Consider the following 24,608-nt stretch of genomic DNA (forward strand, 5'->3'; position numbering starts at 1 on the left):
GGGTATCAGCTACTAATTGGGATGAAGTTCAATTCTTGGTTATGGTTTCTCTTTTAAGCTGCATGGAATTAACTCAATATTATTTGCATCTCATTGACTATCCCTATATATGAACGTGCATCCAGTGAACTGTGACACGTGCTTTTCTTCGTAAATAAAATAAACTTGCAAGACGTGTTCCTACAAATGTATAAATAGACTGGAGGAGAGAGCTGGGAGGAGACTTTAAAACTTGCACTCAGTCTCAGTTGTTCTGCAACAGCTCAGTAAACACGATGTTAATGGATGACTGGTAAGAGAACACAAACTGTGTATCCGGATGGGGGGATGCAACTTCATACATACAATCGCGTATACACCTCATTGCCATGATACACCGCCTCCCGCTGTACTGCACAGCGCGTCCCTCAGGTAGCGCCGTGTCACTCGGGTCACCCCGGAGGAGGAGGACACCACGCCTGCCGGGGTGAATCACCTGCACGCCACAGAGGAGGCCGGGCTGCTCACGCTTCACTTCCTGTCTGTGACTCGCCTCACCTGTCGGACCGGAGTGGGGACAAGGAAGACCTGACTGTATAGAGAATGATGGTGTCACCTCGGCGGCGGGGCACCGCGGTATGGAGGCTTCTAGTGCTGCTGATGGGTGAGTGGAAACTCTTTGCCTGGCCTCGCTGTCACATGACTGCTCGTCCTGGTGACAGTCTCACACTCGGCAGCAGGATCATGTAACTCACACATGTAAACATTCTTATAAGTGGCTGAACTACACATCAGGGGCTCCATAGCAAAGCTTCTGTGGCACCTGTCCCCATACAACCCTGCCCCATTCTCCATGAATAACGCTGAGAGTCGTGTATATAAAATCCTCCTCTTCTTCAGGGAAATTAATATAGACACCACAGTGAGCAGTAACAACTGAATAGAGAGCTTATAATATAGAGGCAGTAGAAAAGTTGGAACTCATTGTCAAGCCATATATTAAGCCAATAATAATTGATTGAAAGATGGATCTGCAATGTTGGTTTTACTTGGGGGCAAAATTTATTGATTGTAATATCAATTTTAATGTCAATCGTAATTGAGATCGTAAAATCAAAGGAAAATAAAAAGTTGAGTGACAATTAGTGTATGGCCAGCTTAAAGTGAACCTGACACGAGGGGAAATAAAGGTTTTATACATACCTGGGGCTTTCTCTAGCCCCCTCCATGCAGATAGCTCTCTCGCGGTGGTCCTAAGCCTCGTAGATCCTCTGGTAGTAGCCTGTTCTCTGCAGCCAGTCAGGCGTATTCCGCGGCAGGGCCGAGCAAGCCCCCCTACTGGGAGTGTTCTGCACCTGCGCAGTACTACTGTGCTGGGCAGAAAGTTCCCAGACGGGGGAGAGCAGCCACACTGTGCCGACTGGCCACGAAGAACAGGGCTGGACCGTCGCGAGGGAGTGATCCGTGCACATGGGGCTGGAGGAAGCCCCGGGTATGTTAAAAACTTTTATTTTCCTCCGTCTAGGGCCTAGGTTCTCAACGTGTGGTACGCGTACCCCAGGGGGTACTTCTGATGGTTCCAGGGGGTACTTGGGCTTTATATACTTAACCAAGAATAAAAAAATTAAGAGTTTTAGAAAATGATACATCTTATTTAAACACCACCAAATTAGTGTTTTAGTTAAATAAAAGCAATAGTAAATGTTTGGAAATTGTTTAGAACAAATTATCAAGTACAACGATTCCATATATAATTGTAAAGGGGTACTTGTGATAATGTTTGCTATGTTAGGGGGTACTTGGTGAGTACAGGGTTTTAAAAGGGGTACCTACCAATAAAATGTTGAGAAACACTGGTCTAGGGTACACTTTAAAGCTAGAGGGATCTTGGAGTCATCTCAGCCAGGAATCTAGTGTGTGTATCAGTGATCAATAATGTTAAATCTCCATAAACGACACTTAAAGGATAACTGTAACGAGAGGGATATGGAGGCTGCCATATTTATTTTCTTTTAAGTAATACCAATTGCCTGGCTGTCCTGCTGATCCTCTGCCTCTAATGCCTGGTACACACAATGAGATTTCTTGCCAGATCGATTATTTACAGCATTTTCCATAGAAGTGAATGGAAAATTGATCGGAAAATAGATCGGACATGCTGGAAATAATCGATCTATCAAGAAATCTGCCAGAAAATGTCATTGTGTGTATTAGGAATAATCATTTCAGTCATAGACCCTGAGCAAGCATGCAGCAGATCAGGTGTTTCTGACAAGACTAGCTGCATGCTTGTTTCCATTGTTATTCAGACATTACTGCAGCCAAATAGACCAGCAGGGCTGCCAGGTAACTGGTATTGTTTAACAGGAAATAAATATGGCAGACTTCATATACTTCTCACTACAGTTATCCTTTAAGAAAGAACGTGTTGTTCTGGTGCTTACCTGCCTGCTGGAGACCTTTCTATTGTGTGCTGCCCTGTTGTCCCTCTTCCCCTCTCAATTGAACAGTACATGCAGTTTGGCTGTTCTCAAGCGATGTATCTGTACAATGCCAGTTTCTTGCAGTGTCATCCTAATGATTGACCATGATTGCTACAGGTGATGTTGATTCTGCGTGTGTGTGTTGCTTACTTCTTTACAGAATGTTATCTGATTTGTAAGAGGCTATTATCAGTAGACATTTGCATTACTATGCTTCCTAACTTGGTGCTCATGCAAGCAGCAGTGAGATGGGAATGGAGGAAGTGTAAATGGGTCAGTTCTGCACTGTGCTTTGTGCGTTTAATTAAATTGCAGCTAAAGGCCCATACACACGTCTGATTTTTGCGAACGATGGGTCGTTTGAACGTCCCATCGTTCAGTCGTTCGCCCGCTAAATCGGGCGTATGTACAGACTGTCGTTCGCGTGATAAGACTGAGTTTGAGCGATCCGCCGGGCGGACCCGTCGTTCGCAAAAATCAGACGTGTGTATGGGCCTTTACTGTTAAATGACAGGCCTTAAATCTACCCACATCCAAACAGCATAGATCTACTAATAATAGCTGGTTACTACTGAGCTTAGCACCTCAAATTAAATTATTTTTTCAAATGTACCTCCCCATAAGGTAGGTTCATAACAGAGTGCCATTAAGGATGGCGTGGGTTGGGGTGAGGAGCATTTCTTATCTGCAGGGGGCTGCTCTTGTGGCACTTTTTTACCAGGTTCAGCGGGCTGCATCTCCTGTCATACACCTGTCACAATGCAATGACCGGCATGTATTGCAGCGATTGCACAGCGGGGGATGTGAGTACATTTTTGTACTCATATCCACGGAAAACATCTCCCAGCATGCATTGCGGTGATTGCGTGGCAGGGGATGTGAGTTGATCTCTGTACACATATCTATGGACTACATCTCCCGGCATGCATTGCAGTGATTGCTTGGCAGGGGGTGTAAGTACATCTCTACTCATATCCATGGACTACATCTCCCGGCATGCATTGCGGTGATTGCTTGGTGGGAGATGTGAGTAGATCTCTGTACTCATATCCATGGACTACATCTCTGGGCATGCATTACAGTGATTGCTTGGCAGGGGGTGTAAGTACATCTCTACTCATACCCACGGACTACATCTCCCTGCATGCATTGTGGTGATTGCTTGGCGGGAGATGTGAGTACATCTACCTTTATCCATGGACTACATCTCCCGGCATGCATTGCAGTGATTGCCTGGCGGGGGATGTGAGTACATCTCTGTACTCAAATCCATGGACTATATCTCCCAGCATGCCTTGCGTTGGACATACACGGCTGCCGACCCTGGAAAAAGAAAATACAGCACTGTACCGAGGAAATGGTGACCACCATATAGAGGAGAGACCACTGGAGCCTCCCATAGGTAAATAATGCTTTTAACCCCGACCTCCACCCTCTCACCCAAGGACACACTATTACTGTATTACTGGCCTCCCATATGGGAAGGTTCATTGAAAAAAAAAATATTAGAGGTGCTCAGTTCACTTTAAAGCAAATCTGTGAGATCCTCAGGAAAAAGGTATATACTTACCTCGGTAGAGGGAAGCCTCTGAATCCTCCAGAGGGTTCCCAATTCCTCCTCCCAACCACTGATTAAACGATAGGAAGCTAAAAAGTTGGCAGCCACACTCCTATAGTACACTAACACGGCTCCACTGTGCAGCTGCATGATGTTTCGTGCCTGCTCAGTAGCGAGGATCTGCTGCTCGGGCTCATCGGAAAAAGCCTAGACTGTTTGGCTCCATGCTACTGCGCAGGCGCACACTGTCTGAGCATTGCGGCCAAGCTCCATCGACAAGCCCTCCTCGAGGAGCATTAGGGGGTGCCAGTGCTGGAAAGGCGAGGTGAAGGAGGACTGTGGAGGCCTGTGGATTATCCGAGACTTTCCTCTACTTGGCTAACTATCTATTTGGGGCACTTTTTTCCCTTCAGGTACACTTCAAAATTCAACTTTATGTGAATTTGTTGCACTGTGGGTATGAGAATTAAAGCACCCCTGAAGTAAGAGGGATATGGAGGCTGCCATATTTATTTTCTCTTAAACAATACTGTCACAGACCGCAAGGCCGGTCTGCGGATGGGGTCAATCCTCTCACACTGTCATTTTGCTTATCACGAAACGTAAACCTGACTTCGCAGTTTGATGAACTGACTCGCAGAGGGAGCGTTTAGACGCCAACGGATTCACCACACACATACAATTCAAAGATCTGCCACCAAGCGGGTTACACAGCCCGCTACTGTAATTATGCTAATACTTTGAGAAAGCTCTGTTAACCCTTTGCAGTATGCAGGAATCTGTGTCAGCTCTGACTATCTGAGCCGGATTCACGCATACGGGTTATAAAGGTACACTTCTATTAAACACAGGATAGCGGTTTCAGGAGAATGGGTACGATTATGTATGTTCAGCAACAGGTCATAACCGCTAAATAATTTTTAAAACGTTTAATAGCAAAAATGCATTACATACAGTTATATACACCAATTAACATATACACACAGCTTAAAAATAGAAGTGATAAAATTAGAAAGTTCTTACTTAGTTACGGCTGAGCAGTCCAGGTTAAAGTAGGCATTAATGTTAAGAGTCCTTGAAACACAGCATGGGTTCAGTCCTCCTTGAACGCATGCTACAAGCTCTTCTTAAGCAGATGAAATTATGAAAGACAGGGGCGGGCTCTGCTGGCCCCATATTTATACAGTCTTAGAATTGGGGCTGGGTTACCTCCAAACTAGGTGGAGGGAAGGCGGGGTTATCTCCTGGCAGCAAGGTTGCCACCCCCAGACTCAGAGCAAGAAAATGTAACCTTTATTAATAATCGGTGTGACTCCGGCCCAGAGTGGCGCATCGCAAATCCGAGGCTATATTCATAAGTGGCCGGCGACCCTGTATCAAATGAGGCTACACATGCCTATTCTACCGCATTCACTCTACGCAGGTTGAATAAAGCAGTTTCCTGACTGACCCCTGACAGTTGGGAAACTGTAATTCGGATGAATGATAGAACTGCTTTATGGGTATCAGAATATGTATTTTTTTGTCTTTCCTTGACAAGCCTATTTTGAAATACAAATACATTAAAGTTTCCTTTGTCTGAGTGTAAGGTTTTGGAGGGAGCTCTTATCTGGCCAGTTCGATCTGGCTTTTGGGAGAGAGCTGTGGCAGGAAATGGTCCTCGGCAGGAGGTTGAGCCAGGTGTGAAATTCCTTGCTGACCTCACAGGACATGGTGGAAGTTACTGTACTCTGCTTTTAAGAGAAGAGAGGAAAAAGCCATCTATTGTACATTTACACAGGACTGACAGTAATGGTGCTGGACCATACGAAAATCGTTGGCGATTACGCACGACTTTCCGTAATGTTCACCACAAATACCATTTGCCCTGCTTATCTGCGTACACACTTTTTGATAAATGTCACCTCCCTGTGCCTGTACAGATGCGGAGTCAGGGTTCCGTTGCTATGCAGTGGGCAGAGGGATGATGGAGTGGCATCCCTCGGACAAGTTGCTCAGACAAGTTGATCTGCTGGACGGATGTTTTGTGGAGGGACAGTCGGCCTCTGTACACATGCCTGACTATTGGCTGAGGCGGTCATTATCGGCAGACTTTAGTCATGCGTGTGTGTGGCTTAATACTTTTAGCCATAGACCCTGAACAAACAATGATCAGGGATTCTTCCTGTGTGGCAATTGCTGTGTCTCATATCTATGATGCTATCTAGTGGAGTCTTGAGACACAGCTGTATCATCCTTGGGGCACATCTGGCTATGTGGAGGTAGGCTGACTTGTACTGCGGGAATATCTGGCTACTGTGGAGGGGGCTATACTGGGGAGGAGGTTTTACACAGCAATAATTTTTTCAAAATTTGCCTCAGACGGCAAAAAGTCTAGGGCCGGCGCTGCTTGGGAATATTACACTGTATGTTCGACATTTATCTATTTAAACGGTATAAAATACTTTTTTTTCTTTCATGACGTGTATGTGAAAGTCATACCTTATTATTGTCTGCCTTATTGTTGTTTTTGGTTAGGCATCGACGATGTGCTCTCCATAGATATCCGAATGGACAAAGCATCATATGGAATTGTGGGACAGTCAGTCAAGTTGTGGTGCAGCTTCTCCTCAATTGATCCTGTTTCTAAAGATGTAACTGTGGACTGGCGATATCGTCCTTTAGGAGGAGGTGCTTTTTTTACAGTAAGTTACATAGCTGTTGGGTCAGGTAGGCTGTGGTACCCTGCACCCAATTACCTCAGGGTTCTGCATCTTACTGGATGCCTGATTCATTATCACTGATGTGAGATTTATTCACGTGCAAAATGTTGTGATAAGGCTCAGCACCATTTGTTTTCTGAAGTGGGGGAGGTTCCCTACAGAAGCCATGCTAGCCCTCTCTTTTTGGTAAAAAGCAGAGAGAGACCCCAAAAGTTTTTAGGGTCCTCTTTGGCGATAGTTACCAGCAAATTATGGAGGGCCTTACAAGGTAATCAGTAAATCTTCCTCTCATAGGGCTGGTTCACACCAGGGGCGATTGTGGTGCACAGGGGCTGGTGATGAGGGTTTATGGTGCTATCTTATAACCCCAATAAGGGATCAATCCAATGAGTAACCCTATCTTGCCAAATAAGTACACACATTTTCCTAGGACCACAATTTCAAATTATGCAGGAAAGCAACACCTGGAAACTAGGAGTTTTCATGGAGCATACAACGCTGATCTAAAGTGCAACAACAAAGTAATGTCATACTTGCATTCCAGAAACAAATACAATAATGAAAAATTACTTTATTAGGTAAACAATTGTATACAAATAGGCATTCAACAAAAATATCAATGTTCACAAACTTGTTTAAAACCACAACTTTCTCTGCAATGGTTTTGTGAGTTCACGATGTGACGTGTAGATAGGGACTAGTGTAGTTTTTTCAAAAAGTCTTTGAAAGTGCATTTCCAAAGCATAAATGACAGTCGGAGAGTATGGACATGCAGAATATGGATACTCATACACTTACTTGTGCGCTAGGTCTGTCAGTAATCCGCCGTGCGCACACACACGACCGCCCCTTCTGGCCCCATCCTCCTCCGGCTCAGTGTCTCTGCGTCTTGTTCCTGCACATGCGCAGTGCTAAAAAGCACTGACACGCACAGACGCAGGGTCACTTGCCTATTATTAGGTAGGATGCTAGTCCCACCACTTACGGTACTTCACAACACAACTATCTTTGAATTGAGCAACTTGCTGTTGACATGTTGATTGTAGTGTTGTATTGCAAGGAGTATATATTTTTTTCGGATTTCAGACTTAATATGTACCTGAGACGAGGGGGAAGAAAAGTTTTTTTACATACCTGAGGATTCTTCCAGCCCCCTCTGCACAGATCGCTCCTTTGGCACATTCCTAAGCCTCCTAGATCCCCCAGTAGCAGCTCCCTTCTCCGCGGCTAGTCAGGCATACTGCGCATGCGAGGCCCTGCCACTCTCACCCACTCTGCTGCATTCCTGATGCCGGGAGCATTCTGCGCCTGCTCAATACTACTGCGCAGGCGCAGTACACTCAGTGAGAAGGGGGAGAGCGGTTTGCCGCACTGCACCTGCGCCGACTGACCACCGACTGGCTGCAGAGAACAGGGCTGCTACCGGAGCATCTAAGATGCTTTGGACCGGGGCGAGGGAGCGATCTTTGCGGAGGGGGATGGAGGAAGCCCCAGGTATGTATAAAAATGTTCTTCCCCTTCGTCTCAGGTACATTTTAAGGGAAGTGGACCGGGCCTTGCAATTAATTTATATGTATATCCCTGTAGCTAGTTTTGCATCTAGTACTGCTGGTATACAGGTCCTGTTTCGGGCTATTAGGCCACCCTCATTCATCCACAGCGTTTTTTTTGTTTTTTTTTTACTATTTCTGCCGTTTATCAGTCATTCTGTATGTACACTTGGCTGCAGGAATTGTATTATATATTATCTGCCTCTATCTTTTTTTTTTTTTTTTGGTCTTACTTTTTGAATGTGTACTTGGTTATGTACCGTACACTGCATCATTTTTTAGTGTAGAGGTTATGGACTCCTTTAGTTCCTCTACACGTTAACCAACCTGGTAACTTGCTTAATTAACTACAGTGTACAACTGAGCATAGATGTTGAGGAACAATCGTTTTCTGTCCCACATCATCATCATCATTATTATTATTATTATTATTATTATTCATGAATGATTCATTAACCCAACCTATTCCCCCATGGACACAAATTCCTACTGTGGGGGTCATGAGAAGGTTTTGCTTTCCCAAACACAGTGCTTTCCAACACCTCCGTCTCCTAGGAAACAATGGCACACCCCTTCCTGTCCTAGGAAAAAATGGCACACCCCTTCCTGTCCTAGGAAACAATGGCAGGTTAGCTGACCCCCTCCCATAACCTCTCCTCCACCCCAGCTTTACTCACTCTTCCTTTCCTCCACCCCAGCTTCACTCACTCTCCCTCTCCTCCACCCCCACTTCACTCACTCTCCCGCTTCATCTTTTACCACCACAGTTTAATTTAAGTAATTTTTCCCCACACAATAGTCATCATGTTAGACAATGCAGTACAGTGTACATCCTGCAACATGTATGCATGCCTTGATCAGCAGATTGAGGGTGTTTACTGTTGACCTGGGTGTGTGCGTGTTGCTCAGTTAGAGGCTGAAGTCACAGCTAAATGAGACGCATACACAACACTGAGATGCATACACAACATGGAGAAGAGCTTGGATCTCACGATCCAGACACTGGAGGGAACCGGTGAAGATGAGGTGGGTGGAGTACAGCCGGAGCAAGAAGCAGAGGCAGCCGCTAGTTGGGTCACAGTTAAAAGGGTTAGAGGAAAAAGTGGCAGGGAGGCTAGTCCCGAGTTGTCCCTCCCTAATAAGTATGCTTGTTTGCGTAATATTGGGGAGGATGATTCTGGAGTAGCAACGCTGCTGCAGGATGTGTCCCTTAGCAACCAAGGGGCAGACCGCTGCAACGAGAAAGGGAATAGGAGTGCAGCTAAGGCTAGAAAGATATTGGTGGTAGGGGATTCGATTATTAGGCACACACATAGGGTAATCTGTCGAAGAAACCGTGAATGCCATACAGTCTGTTGTCTCCTGAGTGCTCGGGTTCGGCATGTAGCGGAAAGAATTGACAGATTATTGGGTGGGGCTGGGGAAGACCCAGCTGTCATGGTACACATTGGCACCAATGACAAAATTAATGGGGGATGGAAGGTCCTCAAAAATGATTTTCAGGTACTTGGAGATAAACTTAAAGAGAAGACCTCCAAGGTGGTGTTTTCTGATATACTGCCAGTGCCACGTGCTACATCTGAGAGACAGAGGGAGCTTAGGGAGTTAAATAAGTGGCTGAGAAATTAATGCAGGAAGGAGGGAGTTTGGGTTCCTAGAGAACTGGGCAGACTTTGCAGTCGGCTACAGGTTCTACAGCAGGGATGGGCTGCACCTTAATGGGGAGAGTGCAGCTGCATTGGGGGAGAAGATGGCTAATCGGTTGAAGGAGATTTTAAATTAGGATCTGTTAGGAGGCGGGGGGGAGGGGGGTAAAGTCTCAATATGTAGACAAAATAAGGTAAAAATACAGTGGGAGCCTAGCATTATGGGGGGTGGAGAGGGGGGTGGGGACAGTGTAAAGATTAAGGAGGTTGGTAAAACTTCAAGTAGCCCATTTCATGTAACCAAAATTGGAAAATGTGGTGGTAAAAATATAAAGTGCATGGTAACCAATGCTCGGAGCCTTGCAAATAAAATAGACGAACTAGACTTCATTCTGAATGACAAAGGATATGACATTGTGGGAATAACTGAGACATGGATGGATGAAAGCCATGACTGGATAGCGAATTTAGAGGGATACAATGTGTTTAGGAAGGATAGAACAGTGTAAAAAGGTAGAGGGGTTTGTCTCTTTAAGAACTCTTTTAAAGCTGTCCGGAACGATGAGATGGATGAAGATTGTGAAGATGTGGAGTCCGTTTGGGTAAATATTCATGGTCGAAATAAAATTGCTTATTGGGGCATGCTACAGGCCACCACATATTCATGAAGCTGCAGAACTGCAATTACTACAGCAGATTGAAAAAGCTGCAAGTAAAAATGAGGTCATAGTTATGGGTGACTTCAACTTTCCAGACATTGTCTGGAGTATTGAGGCTACCCATTCTGGTAAAAGCAGCAGATTTCTGTCATCACTACAGGACAGTTACCTGACTCAAATGGTAACGGAACCAACTAGGGGCAGTGTGTTACTGGAATTGATGATTTCAAATAGACCAGATAACGTATCAAATGTGCAGGTTCAAGAACATTTGGGAAATAGTGATCACAACTCAGGCAGGCACTAAGTTTGGTGAACTGGGATAATGTACTACAAGGGGAGGACACTGAAGGGAAATGGCAAGCTTTTAAACTTATTCTCAATCAATATTGTAATATGTATATCCCATATGGAAACAGAACGTCTAGGAATAAAAAAAAGGCCTCTATGGATGAATAGAAAGGTTAGAGATAAAGTGAAGGGGAAAAAGAATGCCTATAAGGTCCTAAAACAGGAGGGGACCGAGGCTGCATTAAGCAATTATAAGGAGTGCAATAAAAGTTGTAAACAAGAAATTAGGCTGGCAAAGATTGAAGCTGAAAATCAAATCGCTAGGGATATCAAATCCAACCCAAAGAAGTTTTACAAGTACATCAACTCTAATGCTGAATACACACCATGCGTTTCCGCGTCGAATGCGTCCGCCGATACGCGTCGATTCGATTATTTCCGAGCATTTCAGAACGCATTTCGATGATTTTTAGGTCGATTGCCATGTAAAGTATGGCAAATCGACCTAACGATCCATCGAAGCTTGAATCGGACATGTCGAAAATAATCGAATCGATGCGTATCGACGGATGCATCGAACGCGGAAACGCATGGTGTGTATCCAGCATAAAAAAGAAAAGTTGACTGTATTGGACTCCTAAAGAATAAGGGTGGGAACTCAATGGTGGATGACCAAGGTAAGGCAGAGTTATTTAATGCTTTCTTTGCTTCTGTCTTCACAAAGGAAACAGCACTGTTGCAAACTACAGAGGCGGAAGAGTCTCAATCTTCCAATTGTAATATTAAATACTTAACGCAGGAAGAAGTGAAGGCAAGACTAAATCAATTAAAAATAGACAAGGCAGCTGGCCCAGATGGCATGCATCCTCAGGTCCTAAGGGAATTAAGTTCAGTTATAGATAAACCCCTTTATCTTATCTTTTGTGACTCTCTTTCAACTGGCAGAGTCCCAGGGGATTGGCGTACTGCCCATGTTTTACCATTATTTAAGAAGGGCAAAAAATCAGATCCAGGAAATTATAGACCTTTAAGCTTAACATCAGTTGTATGCAAACTATTTGAGGGGTTACTAAGATATACTATACATGACTTCATACTAGAAAATACTCTTATTTCTCAGCATCAGCATGGGTTTACTAAAGACAGGTCCGGTTTGACTAACATGTTCAACTTTTATGAGGTAGTGAATGATAATATGGATATTAGAAATGCTGTAGATGTGATATACTTGGACTTCTCAAAGGCCTTCAACACTATTCCACACAAAAGTCTGGTGCAAAAGTTGAGGATGCAAGGACTGGGGAAGAGTCTGTGTTCATGGATAGGGAACTGGCTAATGGACAGAAAACAAAGAGTTGTGGTCAATGGATCATACTCAAAATGGGTGACTGTTAGCAGTGGGGTCCCACAGGGGTCTGTTCTGGGTCCAGTGCTCTTCAATTTATTTATTAATGACCTAGTAGATGCAGTAAAAAGCAATGTTGCTATTTTTGCAGATGATGCAGAATCATCAACTCTCTGGAAGATAGTGACATATTGCAACAGGATCTGGATAGGATGGCTATATGGCATAAATGGCAGATGAAAGTCAATGTTGAAAAATGTAAAGTCATGCATTTTGACTGTACCAATGGTCTAACACCATACAAAATAAATGGGATTCAGTTGGGGACATCAAACTTAGGAGTACTCATCGACAACAAATTAAAAAATGGTTTTCAATGCCAAGCCGCTGCAGCTAAAGCTAATGAAATGTTGGGATGCATTAAAAGGGAAATAAAAATTCGAGATGTTAGCATAATATTGCTCCTCTATAACTCTCTAGTAAGGCCACATCTGGAATTTGGAATTTAGTTCTGGGCACCACATTACAGGAAAGATATTGCAGTTTTAAGCAGGTGCAGAGACGAGCAACAAAATTGATACGTGGGATGGAAAGTCTCACTTACCAAGAAAGGTTATATAAACTGGGTTTATTTAGTCTAGAGAAAAGACGCCTTAGAGGGAATCTAATTAACATGTATAAATACACCAGAGGGCAATATAAAAGCTTGGTGGGTGAGCTTTTTGTCCCTGGGCCTTCTCAAAAGACTAGAGGACATGATCTGCGCATGGAGGAAAAATGTTTTAGCCATTTATTTAGGAAAGGGTTCTTTACATTAAGGTGATTAAGATGTGGAATGCATTGCCACAGGAAGTAGTTATGGCAAATTCTATACCTGCATTTAAAGGGGGCTTAGATGCTTTCCTTGCATTGAAAGACATCCATGGCTACAATTACTAAGTAATGCCCAGTGATGTATGTTGATCCAGGGATTTTATCTGATTGCCATCTGTAGTCAGGAAGGAATTTTTTCCCTTTTGGGGTTAATTGGACAATGCCTTGTAAGGGTTTTTCGCCTTCCTCTGGATCAACAGGGATATGAGAGGGAGCAGGCTGGTGTTGTACTTTGTTCTCTGGTTGAACTTGATGGACGTATGTCTTTTTTCAACCCAAATAACTATGTATATGTAGTGTGAAATGTTTTAAATATCAGAGGAATTGCCTAACCAAACAGGTGAAACTGCTGTGTCTTATATCCGCTTCCTGTGTCATGGATAACTGATCAGAAGACTGGGGTTATGTAACAATTTCCAGCAGGCTGTTGGCTTGGAACTGAATTACGGTTTCACCTTCCAGGCTATGTAATGTGGCAAAGTTGTTTGAGTCAGAAGGCTGACTGCAGTATTACATTTCCTTTGGCGGGTGACTTTATCCACATATATGTATTGCATCTGTGTTGTGAGCTTACAGACTGCATTCATGTTTTTATCAATATACAAAATAAAACATTTAATATGTTGGAAGGGTTGCTTGCTGTCTTAAAGTGAATCCGAGGTGAGAGTTATATGGACCCTGCCATATTTATTTCTTTTTAAGCAATACCAGTAGCCTGGCTTTTACTGCTGATCCTCTGCCTCTAATACATTTAGCCACAGCCCCTGAACAAGCATACAGCAGGTCAGGTGTTTCTGACAATATTGTCAGGTCTGACAAGACTAGCTGCAGACTTGTTTCTGGTGTACTTCACACACTACTGCAGCCAAATAGATCGCCAAGGGTGCCAGGCAACTGCTATGGTTTAAAAGGAAATAAATATAGCAACCTTCATATCCCTCTGACCTCGGGTTCACTTTAATATATTTGTGTCTCCGTATAGGCTCATACATATACAGTATTTGGAAGATTAATCTATGCTTTTGTCACCTTTTGCCAATATTACCAGAATCTGAGTGGTTCTGTCGTTTCCCTATGCCTAGATTATGCATTACCAGTCAATAGCATACCCAATAACAAGCGGACCCTTTAAGGATCGTATTACGTGGGAGGGGAACGTGGCACGTGGAGATGCCTCCATCCGGCTGGAGGACCTGAGACTCACAGATAATGGAACACTCTCCTGCGCAGTGAGAAACCCGCCAGATGTCCATGGCAACGTGCCTGAGATGAAGCTCACAGTCACTCTGGAAAGTAAGTCTCATGATTCCACTTCATAGAATGCCCGCCAAAACATGATTTGTATGTTTCTGATAGCGCAGGGAAATGTTGGAGTATGTGTCAGACTTCTGTTGGCATAGATTTCCACTCCATCGCTACCTACCACAACTTGTCTAAAGGTAGCCATACACTAGCTCGATTTCCCATAGATATACAGCAGATTCGATCACTGTGATGTGTGTTAAAGCAAATGTTGATTTCCATCTGACATCGGTCGATTTAGGCCATCGGTCCAGACAGAAAATTTTGCTCGATCGCCGACGGGTCAGGAGCGCATCGCTTGCGACATTTGATTCAGCAAAGACCAATTCAGCATAGCGGCAGCAATAATGTCACCTGTCTGGTTGGCGCGGGTGCCTGGGGGCCGTGCTGTCACTTCTTCCGGCTGGCCTTCTTCTCCATGTCCTCTTCAATTCCTGTCCCGTCCTGTGACGAGCTGAAGTTCAAACAGTAGAGCGCTCTCTACTGTTTGTTTCCACGACTTGCCACAGGATGGGACAGGAAGTGAAGAGGACACCAGAAGAAGCGACAACACAGACCCTGGGGACTTACGTCTGCGGACAGGTGACAGTACTGCTGCTGGCAGGGGGAGCCTAAATGGGGGGGGTGTCCTGAGGGCGGAGAGGCAGACGGCAGCAGTGGCGGTGGCTTTATAGTGTTTAATATTGCAAATTAGTAACCTGTGCTTTTTTTTTTTTTTTTTTTTTTGTCAATGTTAATCCTGTTTGTGTGTCTCTTATGTTTTTCAGGCATAAGCTTTAAATTTAATACAGCCATCTTGCTGTCTGCATTTGTGCTAATACCCTCTGCATTGATTTCTGTAATATTGTTGCTGAGGATGAAAAGGGCGATCAAGAGGGACAGAGCTAAGAGCCGGAAACTTAAAAAGTCTCCTATTGAAGCATCCCAAGAGTGAGTGAATCTACCAATCGTTAAAGTCTGTCTTACTTACGCTGTTAAAGCGGATCCGAGATGAACATCTAACTGTAACAAGTAACTTGTCTATATATCTTATGTACAGTTTAGATGGTTTAAACAGCAAATCTGTCTGCATACTGCTTTAATATAATATGATTATTTCTTCCTGTGATACAATGACAGCAGCCATGTTGTTTGTAAACATTACACAGAGGCAGGCTTGTCTGCACTATCAGCACTCAGACTGAAAAAAAACCTAATCCCTCCTCCCCTCTGCCTCTGAAATCTCTGGCTAGTAATACCTCCCCCTCCTCCTGCCCAGACTGAGCTCCCATGAGCCCTTGCTACTGCCAAGGCTCTCTGAAAACTGTGGGTGTGGCTTATTTAGTTTATAGGGAATTAGAGTATTAAAACAACAACAAAAAGTATTTGGCTTGAGGAATGCCCTATAAACCATAGGAAAGGAACACAATTATGCAATGAGTAAAAGGTAATCTCGGATCCACTTTACAGCACACCTGAACTGTGAGGCATACGGAGGTTGTCCTATTTATTTATTTTCAAGCAATGCAGATTATATGGCTATCCCACTTAGCCTCTGTCTGTAAAGGTGGCTGTACATGTAGCGCTTTGACGGCTGATTGACCATCCGATTTGATTATTATTATTGAACCGGGTGAAAATCGGCACCGCAACAAGCATGCTCGATTGATTATTTGACTGATTTGCGGGCTGAAATTGCTTGAATGAATTGATCGGACATGCTGGGAAATCTTGAGCCGACGTGGTTGATGTGGTGCCCTGCGGTAACTGTGCGATATCTGGAGTGACAAACGTGATGGAACCCAAGGCCACTGTCCCTTCCAAATGTTATATGTGCCCCCTGGTACCAATGCATTAAAAAAACTTTACCCGTCTCACTGGCTGCAAGCGTCCACCGTACTTCTGCATTTGGGTCCTACGTAACTACCGGCGTACATATTATCCTGCCACCGGTGAGCTGGGTGCAGGGTGAGCAAAATAACAGCTCACCCTGCTGCTGCTCATATCCTCTGCAGTGTTAAACACCAGCTCTGACACCATGTGCCGAAACCACCTGCTTTGTGATTACCGTCATATAGTGTGTGTGACACGTGGGGTTCATGTGTGATGTCATGCTATAACGATGGCAGCAAAGTGGGGCGCCAATGCAGGAGTACAGTGGACACTCGGAGGACAGTAGACAGGTAAATGATTTTAATGCACGGACACCAGGGGGCACATATAATATTTGGGGAGGCGAGGTGGCGTCACTAGGCTGATTCCAGAAAGATTTCATTCTGAAGTCAATTTGGCCTGCGGTCTATGGGCAGCCAACAAATCTCTTTCTGATCACATTGGTTTAAAGAGAGATCTGTCTCTTGGTCGATCTGCCCATCTTCACTTCATGCATGGGCACGTTAGCTCCCTTAGCCATAGACCCTGAACAAGCATCTGACTGAAGTAGGAATAGTTTAACTGCATGCTTGTTTCAGGTTTGTGGTTCAGACACTACTGATGCCAAACATATCAGCAGAGCTGCCAGGCAACTGGTTTAAAAGGAAAATAAATATGGTAGCCTCCATATCCCTCTCACTTCAGATGTACTTTAAGAACCCCACCACCACCTTTCAGAACAAGTACAAAACACAATATCAACCGAATAATAAATAAAAACATTATTTAACCAGTTCCCCACCGCTGTATGGTGTATCTATGCCCCTGTGGACTCCACCTCAGCACCGGGGGCATAGGTACACGTACTGCGGTGTTTACAGCAACAAGCGACCCGACCACCATCGCGTGGCAGATTGCTAATCGAGGAGATGCCACTGATATTTACATCTCTTCACTACTGCCTGTGTGCCGTTCAGCACACAGGACAGTATGGGGAAATCTAGTGGCCAAAAATAAAAATACACCTAAAATGTTCATTTATACACCTACTGATGTTAATAAAAAATACCCTATTTTAACCCCTTATTTCCCCCTCCTGTCTGTATAGCTATAGTTATTATTATTGTAAAAAAAAAGAAGTGATAGCATACAAAAAAAATCATAGTTACCTGAGGGGTTTTTTTTTTTTTTTTGAGGGGCTTTTTTAATATGTATTTTGTGAAGGTATATCACTATTACTTTTGCAAATTAGGGCTTGTAATTATTGATCTAGTATTAATAAACACAAATGGAAGAAATGCACCTTTATTTCCAAATAAAATATTGTCGCAATACATTGTACTAGGGACACAATTTAAATGTTAGAACTGGGAGAAATGGGCAAATAAAATGTGTCATTTTTATTTATCTCAGCACATTTTATTTTAAAACTATAATGAAAATTACCTTTTTTTTTTATTTACTCCCTTTTAAAATGGAGCTAAAATGAAATAATTCTTAGCAAAAAGTACCACCCTAAGAAAGTCTAATTTGTGGCGAAAAAAAACAATGTACAGATCATTTTGGTGTCATAAGTGGCAATAAAGTTATTGGCAAATGAATGGGAGGAGTGTGATGTGTGAAAATTGCTCTGGTTTTAAAGGGGGAAATAACTTGTGGTGGGGAAGTGGTTAAAATGGCAATTGGGTGAAAATGTTTGTTATTTTTACAGCTGTGTTTATGATGAAAGTGAAACTGCGCCACTTCACCACTCTTCTACATTTGAAAAACCACCGGGATGCCTAACGCGACTCTGCTTACGGTGTGCAGATGTAAGTCTGTGTTATTGATAATTATTAACCATTGGAGTTCTATAAGTTGTAACAAAAATGTTTTTCTTTAACGGTGGTTATGCTGTTGCTTGTCTTTTTGGAGCAGAGAGGAAGTTGTGAGTTAAGGTCAGCTTTAAAGCACACTGATAGAGATATGGAGGCTGACCTATGTATTTTCTATTTAAACAATGCAGATTCCCTGGCTGTCCTGCTGAGCCTCTGTCTCTAACCCTGAACAAGCATGCAAATCGGGTGCACAGACTGAAGTCTCACTGAAATAGCCGCATGCTTGTTTCAGGTGTGTGATTCTGACACTACTGCAACCAAAGAGATTGGACGGACATCAGGCAATTGGTACTGTTTAAAAAGATGTTAATATGGCAGCCACCATATCCATCTTACTTCAGGTGTACTTTAAACCTCAGTACAAGGACTGTAGCTATAAAACATGTTAGATAGCAGGCAGTGTAGTACCATCTCTTTCCCACCAGAGGGCATTGTTGGGTGGCAGAAGAGAGGTAACTTGTATGCGGTGCCTAAAATGTTACTGTTGAAATAGGCCAAATCATTTTTTGGGGGTTTAAAAAAGGTAATCAATTTTTTTTTTAAAATAACCATTATAAATTAACTCAACAATAGCTAAATAACAACCAAATACATACCTATCTAGGGGCAACATTTTCTTCACGCCAAACCTTGTCCACCCCAACGCGAGTGACAAAGCCTCCAGTGAAACAATTTCCCCCTCAGAGCTTTGAGGGATGGAGGGAAATAATTGGTAATCCTGAATGGAGGTAAAAGTGGCGCTCCCAGCATATATAAATGCTGACACCTCACTATTGGCTGCACATAAAACCCCGCCCTTAAGTAATGACCAGTAAGGCGTAGGGTGGCTACTACACATAGCAACAGCATCACTGGTGTAAATCTTGACCAGCAACCAGATCCATACCTCTGAGGAGAGAAAGAACACAGAAGTACGCGTCGGCAGTCTTCGCCTCCTTTACATTCTTTAATAGGAAAAGTTTGTTCATTCTGCATTCTAGCTTGGAACAGTAATTCAAATTAACACATTAACTTTTTTTTTTTTAAACGTGTTTTTATTAAATTTCAAAAGAGCATATTTTTTCCACAGTTGGCTAGAATATTACAGATAATTGGTAACAGTGCAACAGGCACCAGCATAACTAACATGGCAAGAATTCCCATCCCTACCCACCCTTCCCCGCCCTCCCCCCCTCCCTCTCCCAATACCCTTATACCCAGCCCCCCCCCCTCTCCCAATACCCTTATCCCCAGCCCCCCCCCCCTCTCCCAATACCCTTATCCCCAGCCCCCCCCCCCCCAACCACTCTCTGATCATTCTGGTGTTAAACTAAAAGTTTAACTCTTTCTAATCTTAACACTTGTTAGTTCCATATGCTTACTCGTAGGTCAAACGCCAAAGTCCAAGCGACCTAGAGTGCCGGAATATATGCGCCTTTAAGTATCATGTGGTGTATTTAAAGGGGGTTATTATGTTGCATCGGTCCGCATCAGACAAGGAATCCAACATAAATGGTTTCCATTTCTTGAAAAATGTCTTGGTGCCTTTTTCTTTGTGGAGGCTAGCGTCCAGCTTTTCCAGTGCCATTAAATGTCTTAGCTCCTCTTGTAGGTCCCAGATAGTTGGACTGGTGGGATAAATCCAGCTGTTGTATATTACTTTTCTTGCTGCTATAAATATCACATGCAATAGTGTAGAGAGTCTGACTGTATCACTCTCTTTTGCAATGGAATTGAATAATAAAATCATAGGATCTTTTGGTATTTTGGTTTTATCTATTCTGTTGGCATATCCTAAAACCGTATCCCAATAATTTTGAATTACTGGACAGTTCCAGATACAATGAAACTTGTCAGCTTGACTTAATTTACATTTCGGACACACATTAACTTTTAATAATACGCAAGGCAATGGTGCATGGGACCTGTGCTCAAAGTGTGCTATGGGCCTGTCACTTACATGTGGTACCTTACGGAGTCTACTTGTTTGTTTTTTCTTTGCTTAGGCAACTTTGATACATATTGTGAGTTGAAGCAGGATTATGCAAATGGTATATCCAAATATAGGCAGCTTGATAATGAACCACTCAAATTCCATATTAGGAGGAATCACTTGGTCCATTTACAAGCATACATTTGTGTACAAAATATGCAGCAACTCAGTCGTGTGCATCTCATGGCCCCCCGAAAAGTCTCTCAATAAGGCTTGACAAGGGTGCGCAGATCCTGCGCAGGCGCACTAGCGGCTCTTCGTTCAGGTAAGGTGGAAATAGACCAACCTAATCGTATCCGCGGATCAGGTTCGGCTATTTTCATCCTTAACCCTAACGGAGAGCCACTAGTGCGCCTGCGCAGGATTGCGGTAGGTAAAGATTTACCTCACTGCTGTTTGTGGTGCTGCAGCGCTGGATTGCCGGGACACCGGAGGATGGGGGAAGCCTCTGTTTCCGAGTGAGGTAAGTATCCCCTAGATGGTTTTTTTTCATTACAGATTTTCTTTAAAGCAAACCTGGACTGAAAATGAAAAGTCAGTATAAACATACACATGCGGTGTCGGACTGGGAGGTGGAAAAACTGAGAAAATCCAACTGCTGGCCAAGCAGCAGTAACCCTGTGTTATCACTCCCCAAATAGTTGTCCTTTACGTTATAACTGACAGCAACTGATATGAATTTGGAGAGAGTGAATTCTACTGGCACTATGAGATCTACAGTCCTGTCACAGGAGACAGGAGGTAACAATCAGCTCATGATGCTATTGACAGATGTATATAACATGGATCATTGAAGAAAAGAAACAAGTTCCATCAGGTACTGCAGTTGATTTGTATTTATTTGAAATGCAAGCGTGATGTGAATCACAGTATGTGAATTCCTTGTATTCAAAAGGCAGGTGCATTAGCATGATCCACCTGATCGTGGATCAGCCTCGGAAGAAGCACTGCCATGCGAAACGGCCGTTAGGCTATCGTTTGTGCCCTGCACCCACCACCGCCACCCTCTGATATGGTAAGACATCTATCTCATGCAGTAATATTGACCCTGACATCCTAGCACAATTTGTTTCCTTATGACTAATGCACTTGCCTTTTGAATACAAGGAATTCTCATACTGTGATTTACATCACGCTTGAATTTCAAATAAATGCAAATCAACTGCAGTGCCTGATGGATGGTTTATTTTCTTCAATTATCCAAGCAACTGATATGATTCAGTTCTGACAAAATCTTGTCAGAACTGGATGGAATTGTTGTAAGAAGAAAATGGTGAGCTTCTGAGAGGACTGACAGTGAGGTAAGTTTGTAATATTCATATGCAGATACATAATGTGTTTATTTAATATTTTTACTTGGTACAGGTTCACTTTAACTATGTATCATGTTCTGTACTTTGTAGACCACTTGTATAGACACCTATTTGCTAGTGCAATAAAAAAAATCTTTTTCTTTAAGGATGCTGATGATTACTGAGGAAACACATTGAAGTCTCTTATGTGACTGGACGCCTCATGTGTGGACTGAGAAGACACACTACACACCATGAAGATATTTTATAAACTCTGAAGAAACGAGTGAACTTCATGCCTTTTCTCCATTTTAATAAATGGTTTTAGGATCTGTTTATTTAAAGTGCTTTGAAGCAGCTTTGGACTTCAGATACTGGAGAACTGGAGCTAACCAAAAGTATGTTTTTGCATATGTTATTTTAAATATGTAGGTCATGTGTTTTGTCTTGTTTTGCCAGTGTTGTGTACAGCAGTCAGGGTGTACCAAGTGTTGGATTTACGCAATTCAGGCTGTGTTTTCTTTTGGTCTGGCTGCGGTCCCTGGGAACGTATTATATTCTATGTGATGCCTAAAATAACTTAATAGCCTACCGTATCTACTCTAATAGAGCAGAATATAAACTGATAGGAGTAAAAGCCTGTTTTTAACTGAAAGAATAGGTAAAAATGGTGTATTTGATTAGAAGTCGAGGGGACCTTGGATTATCCACCATCACTTCCACTAGCACATCTGTTTCCTCATTGGTTCCACTGCTATTCTGATCCCCTTACCAGTTCCATTGACATTGTGGTCCTCCACTTCCTGGCTGCCAGCCAGCCCTGAAGCACAATGTATTCAAGTGCAAGTGCAAATTACAAAGAAGTGCCTCCCTCTTCCCTGCCTGGCCACCTGTGGTGTCCTGCTTCCCTGTGCTCAGTATGCAGAGTGTCCTAGAGGTGGGAGTGCCTTGAGCTCCATACCAGTAAGGGGTCTAGGAGGAGGAACACAATAGCAGCAGAATACACAGCTGCTGGTACCCAGAGACAGAGGCTACAGAGAGGAGAGCCAGCAGGAGGGGTAGTTATAGCATTCCCTCTCCAGGGCTCTCCCTAATGCACACTCCACATGGGAAGGGGGGGGGGGGGGGGTTGGTAGTGGTGCTCTGCTGTGCACTGAGCATTATTGGGGGCATAGGACTGATAGAGGGAACCTAATATAAACTGAGGTGTGACATGAGCCCACTTTTTTCCCCCTAAATCCCAGTTTATATATAAGTATATAATCTTAAATTTCAGTCTGCAGCTGTTGTAACCATCTGCTAAACTTGTTGGAAACCATGGCAACCGTACTTGGGTTGGAGTATGAACCCTCCCATCTCTTGGTTTTTATCATTTGGTATGAAGTCTGCACAATGCAGTAATGCTTGTGCATCTTGTCACGGCACTTTATTGTATAGCTTTCCTGCAATGCACACTCATTACAGAGGGAGATGAGATTCAGCCAATCCATCGGTACGCTGAGGGGGGGAGGAGGGGATTGTACACAGGAGTTAGAAGAATCGCTTCCATTGCAGCACCAGCTGACTGGCATTCTCTAGAGCAGTCACTAGAGAAAAAAAACTAGAGAAATCACATGTACAGTATGCCAGTATAATACAGCTTGTTAAAAATACTTGAAATGTCCAGAGCTAATTTAAGTGTTTTTGGTTCTTAGGTAAAGTGGAGATGCACTTTAAGGTGGAAGTCAGCCCTAGGACTAATTTAGGGAACGGTCTTTATCTGAGCTGCGTTAATCAGTTTCTCAGTGTGAAATGTTAAGGACCACAGGCGCCTAGAGCATTTTATCCCTGCACTGCCAGTGTTGATGAATGGTACTATGTTGTGAGTGGCATCTCAGTTTTCAGCCATTATAGTTTTAAAATAAAATGTGCTGAGATAGATCAAACCAACACATTTCATTTGGCCATTTGTCCCGGCTATTACATTTAAATTGTGTCCCTAGTACAATGCATCACGATAATATTTTATTTGGAAATAAAGGTGTATTTTTTCCATTTGCTTTTCTTTATACTAGATCAATAATTACAAGCCCTAATTTGCAAAAGTTATAGAGATATACCCTCATGACATACATATTACAAAAACCCTAAGGTGACTATTTATTTCTTTTTATTTTTTTGCTGTCACTTTTTTTTGTTTAACAATAACTATAATGGTTAATACTGGGTATATTTTATCATTAACATCTGTAGGTGTATTTTTAGTTTTTGGCCATTAGATGTCCCCAGACTATCCTGTGTGCTGAACGGCACAAAGGAGGTAGTGAAGAGATGTGACTGAGGACTGCATCTTCTTGATGCCAGAAGCTTATTCACTGCTGGCACAGTGTATTTATGAAGTCATCAGGGGAGTAAATACACAACAGGTTTACTACTAGCCGACCGCGTCACGCCAATGGACGTGGCCGCGGCGGCAGCCCCAGGACCGCCTAACGCCAATTGGCATAAAGTACTGGGGCTCTGTTTTGCAGGCAATTGCGCGCATCTCATGCTTGGTGGGCAGAGCGGAGCAGGAGATGCGTGCCTGGGGGAAACCTGGAGGCGATTAGACCCCACCAACAGAGAGTTTTGTTGGTAGGGAGAAAAGGGGGGGGGGGGGAATCACTTTTGTGTACAAAAAAAGGCCTTTTAGGGGGTTTAACACTGTGGTCCTCAAGTGGTTAACCATTTAAGGACCAGCGGTCTCTGGGCACTTAAAGACCAGAGACCGCTGGTCCAATCACGACGGAATCCCGACGAATCGCCGCACGTACCCGCCGCAACCGCCGTCAACGCTGCTCACCGAGGCCCGCAGGACACAGACTCTGCCGTCTCTATGACGGCAGAGTCATGTGAGCCGGTCAGGAGCCGCTTTCATTGGCTCCTGACCCTGTTTTTCAATGTAAGCCAATGGGAACAGCTTACATTGAAAGACAGGGCCAGGAGCCAATGAAATCGGCTCCTTACCCGCTCACATGACTCTGCCGTCATAGAGACAGGCAGAGCCTGTGAGATGCGGTGAGAATCGTCGGGTTTGAGCGGCGTGATCGGCGGGGAGCGGTGGAAACGGCGGATGCGCGCTGCGGACACTGATTGAGATCTACGCCCTGCCAGCCAGGAGCCCACCAATACAGGGCGTAGATCTCAATCACTGCGGTCCTTATCTAGTTAATGTACTGAAAGCTTTTAATGTAAATAATGGTTTTCTGC

At 43.7% G+C, this 24,608-nt stretch overlaps 1 protein-coding gene across 1 annotated transcript; it reads left to right on the top strand.

Annotated features, from left to right (window-relative positions):
• Nucleotides 1-258: 258 nt before the first annotated feature.
• On the top strand, nucleotides 259-24,282 carry LOC137521514 (myelin protein zero-like protein 3). Its single transcript, XM_068240871.1, has 6 exons — nucleotides 259-643; nucleotides 6,538-6,704; nucleotides 14,169-14,379; nucleotides 15,156-15,318; nucleotides 17,951-18,050; nucleotides 21,548-24,282. Exons 1-6 carry the CDS (start codon nucleotides 583-585, stop codon nucleotides 21,563-21,565), a joined length of 720 nt encoding a protein of 239 aa, XP_068096972.1. The 5' UTR covers nucleotides 259-582; the 3' UTR covers nucleotides 21,566-24,282.
• Nucleotides 24,283-24,608: the final 326 nt, after the last annotated feature.

This window comes from Hyperolius riggenbachi, chromosome 6 (assembly GCF_040937935.1).
Source record: "Hyperolius riggenbachi isolate aHypRig1 chromosome 6, aHypRig1.pri, whole genome shotgun sequence".
NCBI classification, from domain to species: domain Eukaryota; kingdom Metazoa; phylum Chordata; class Amphibia; order Anura; family Hyperoliidae; genus Hyperolius; species Hyperolius riggenbachi.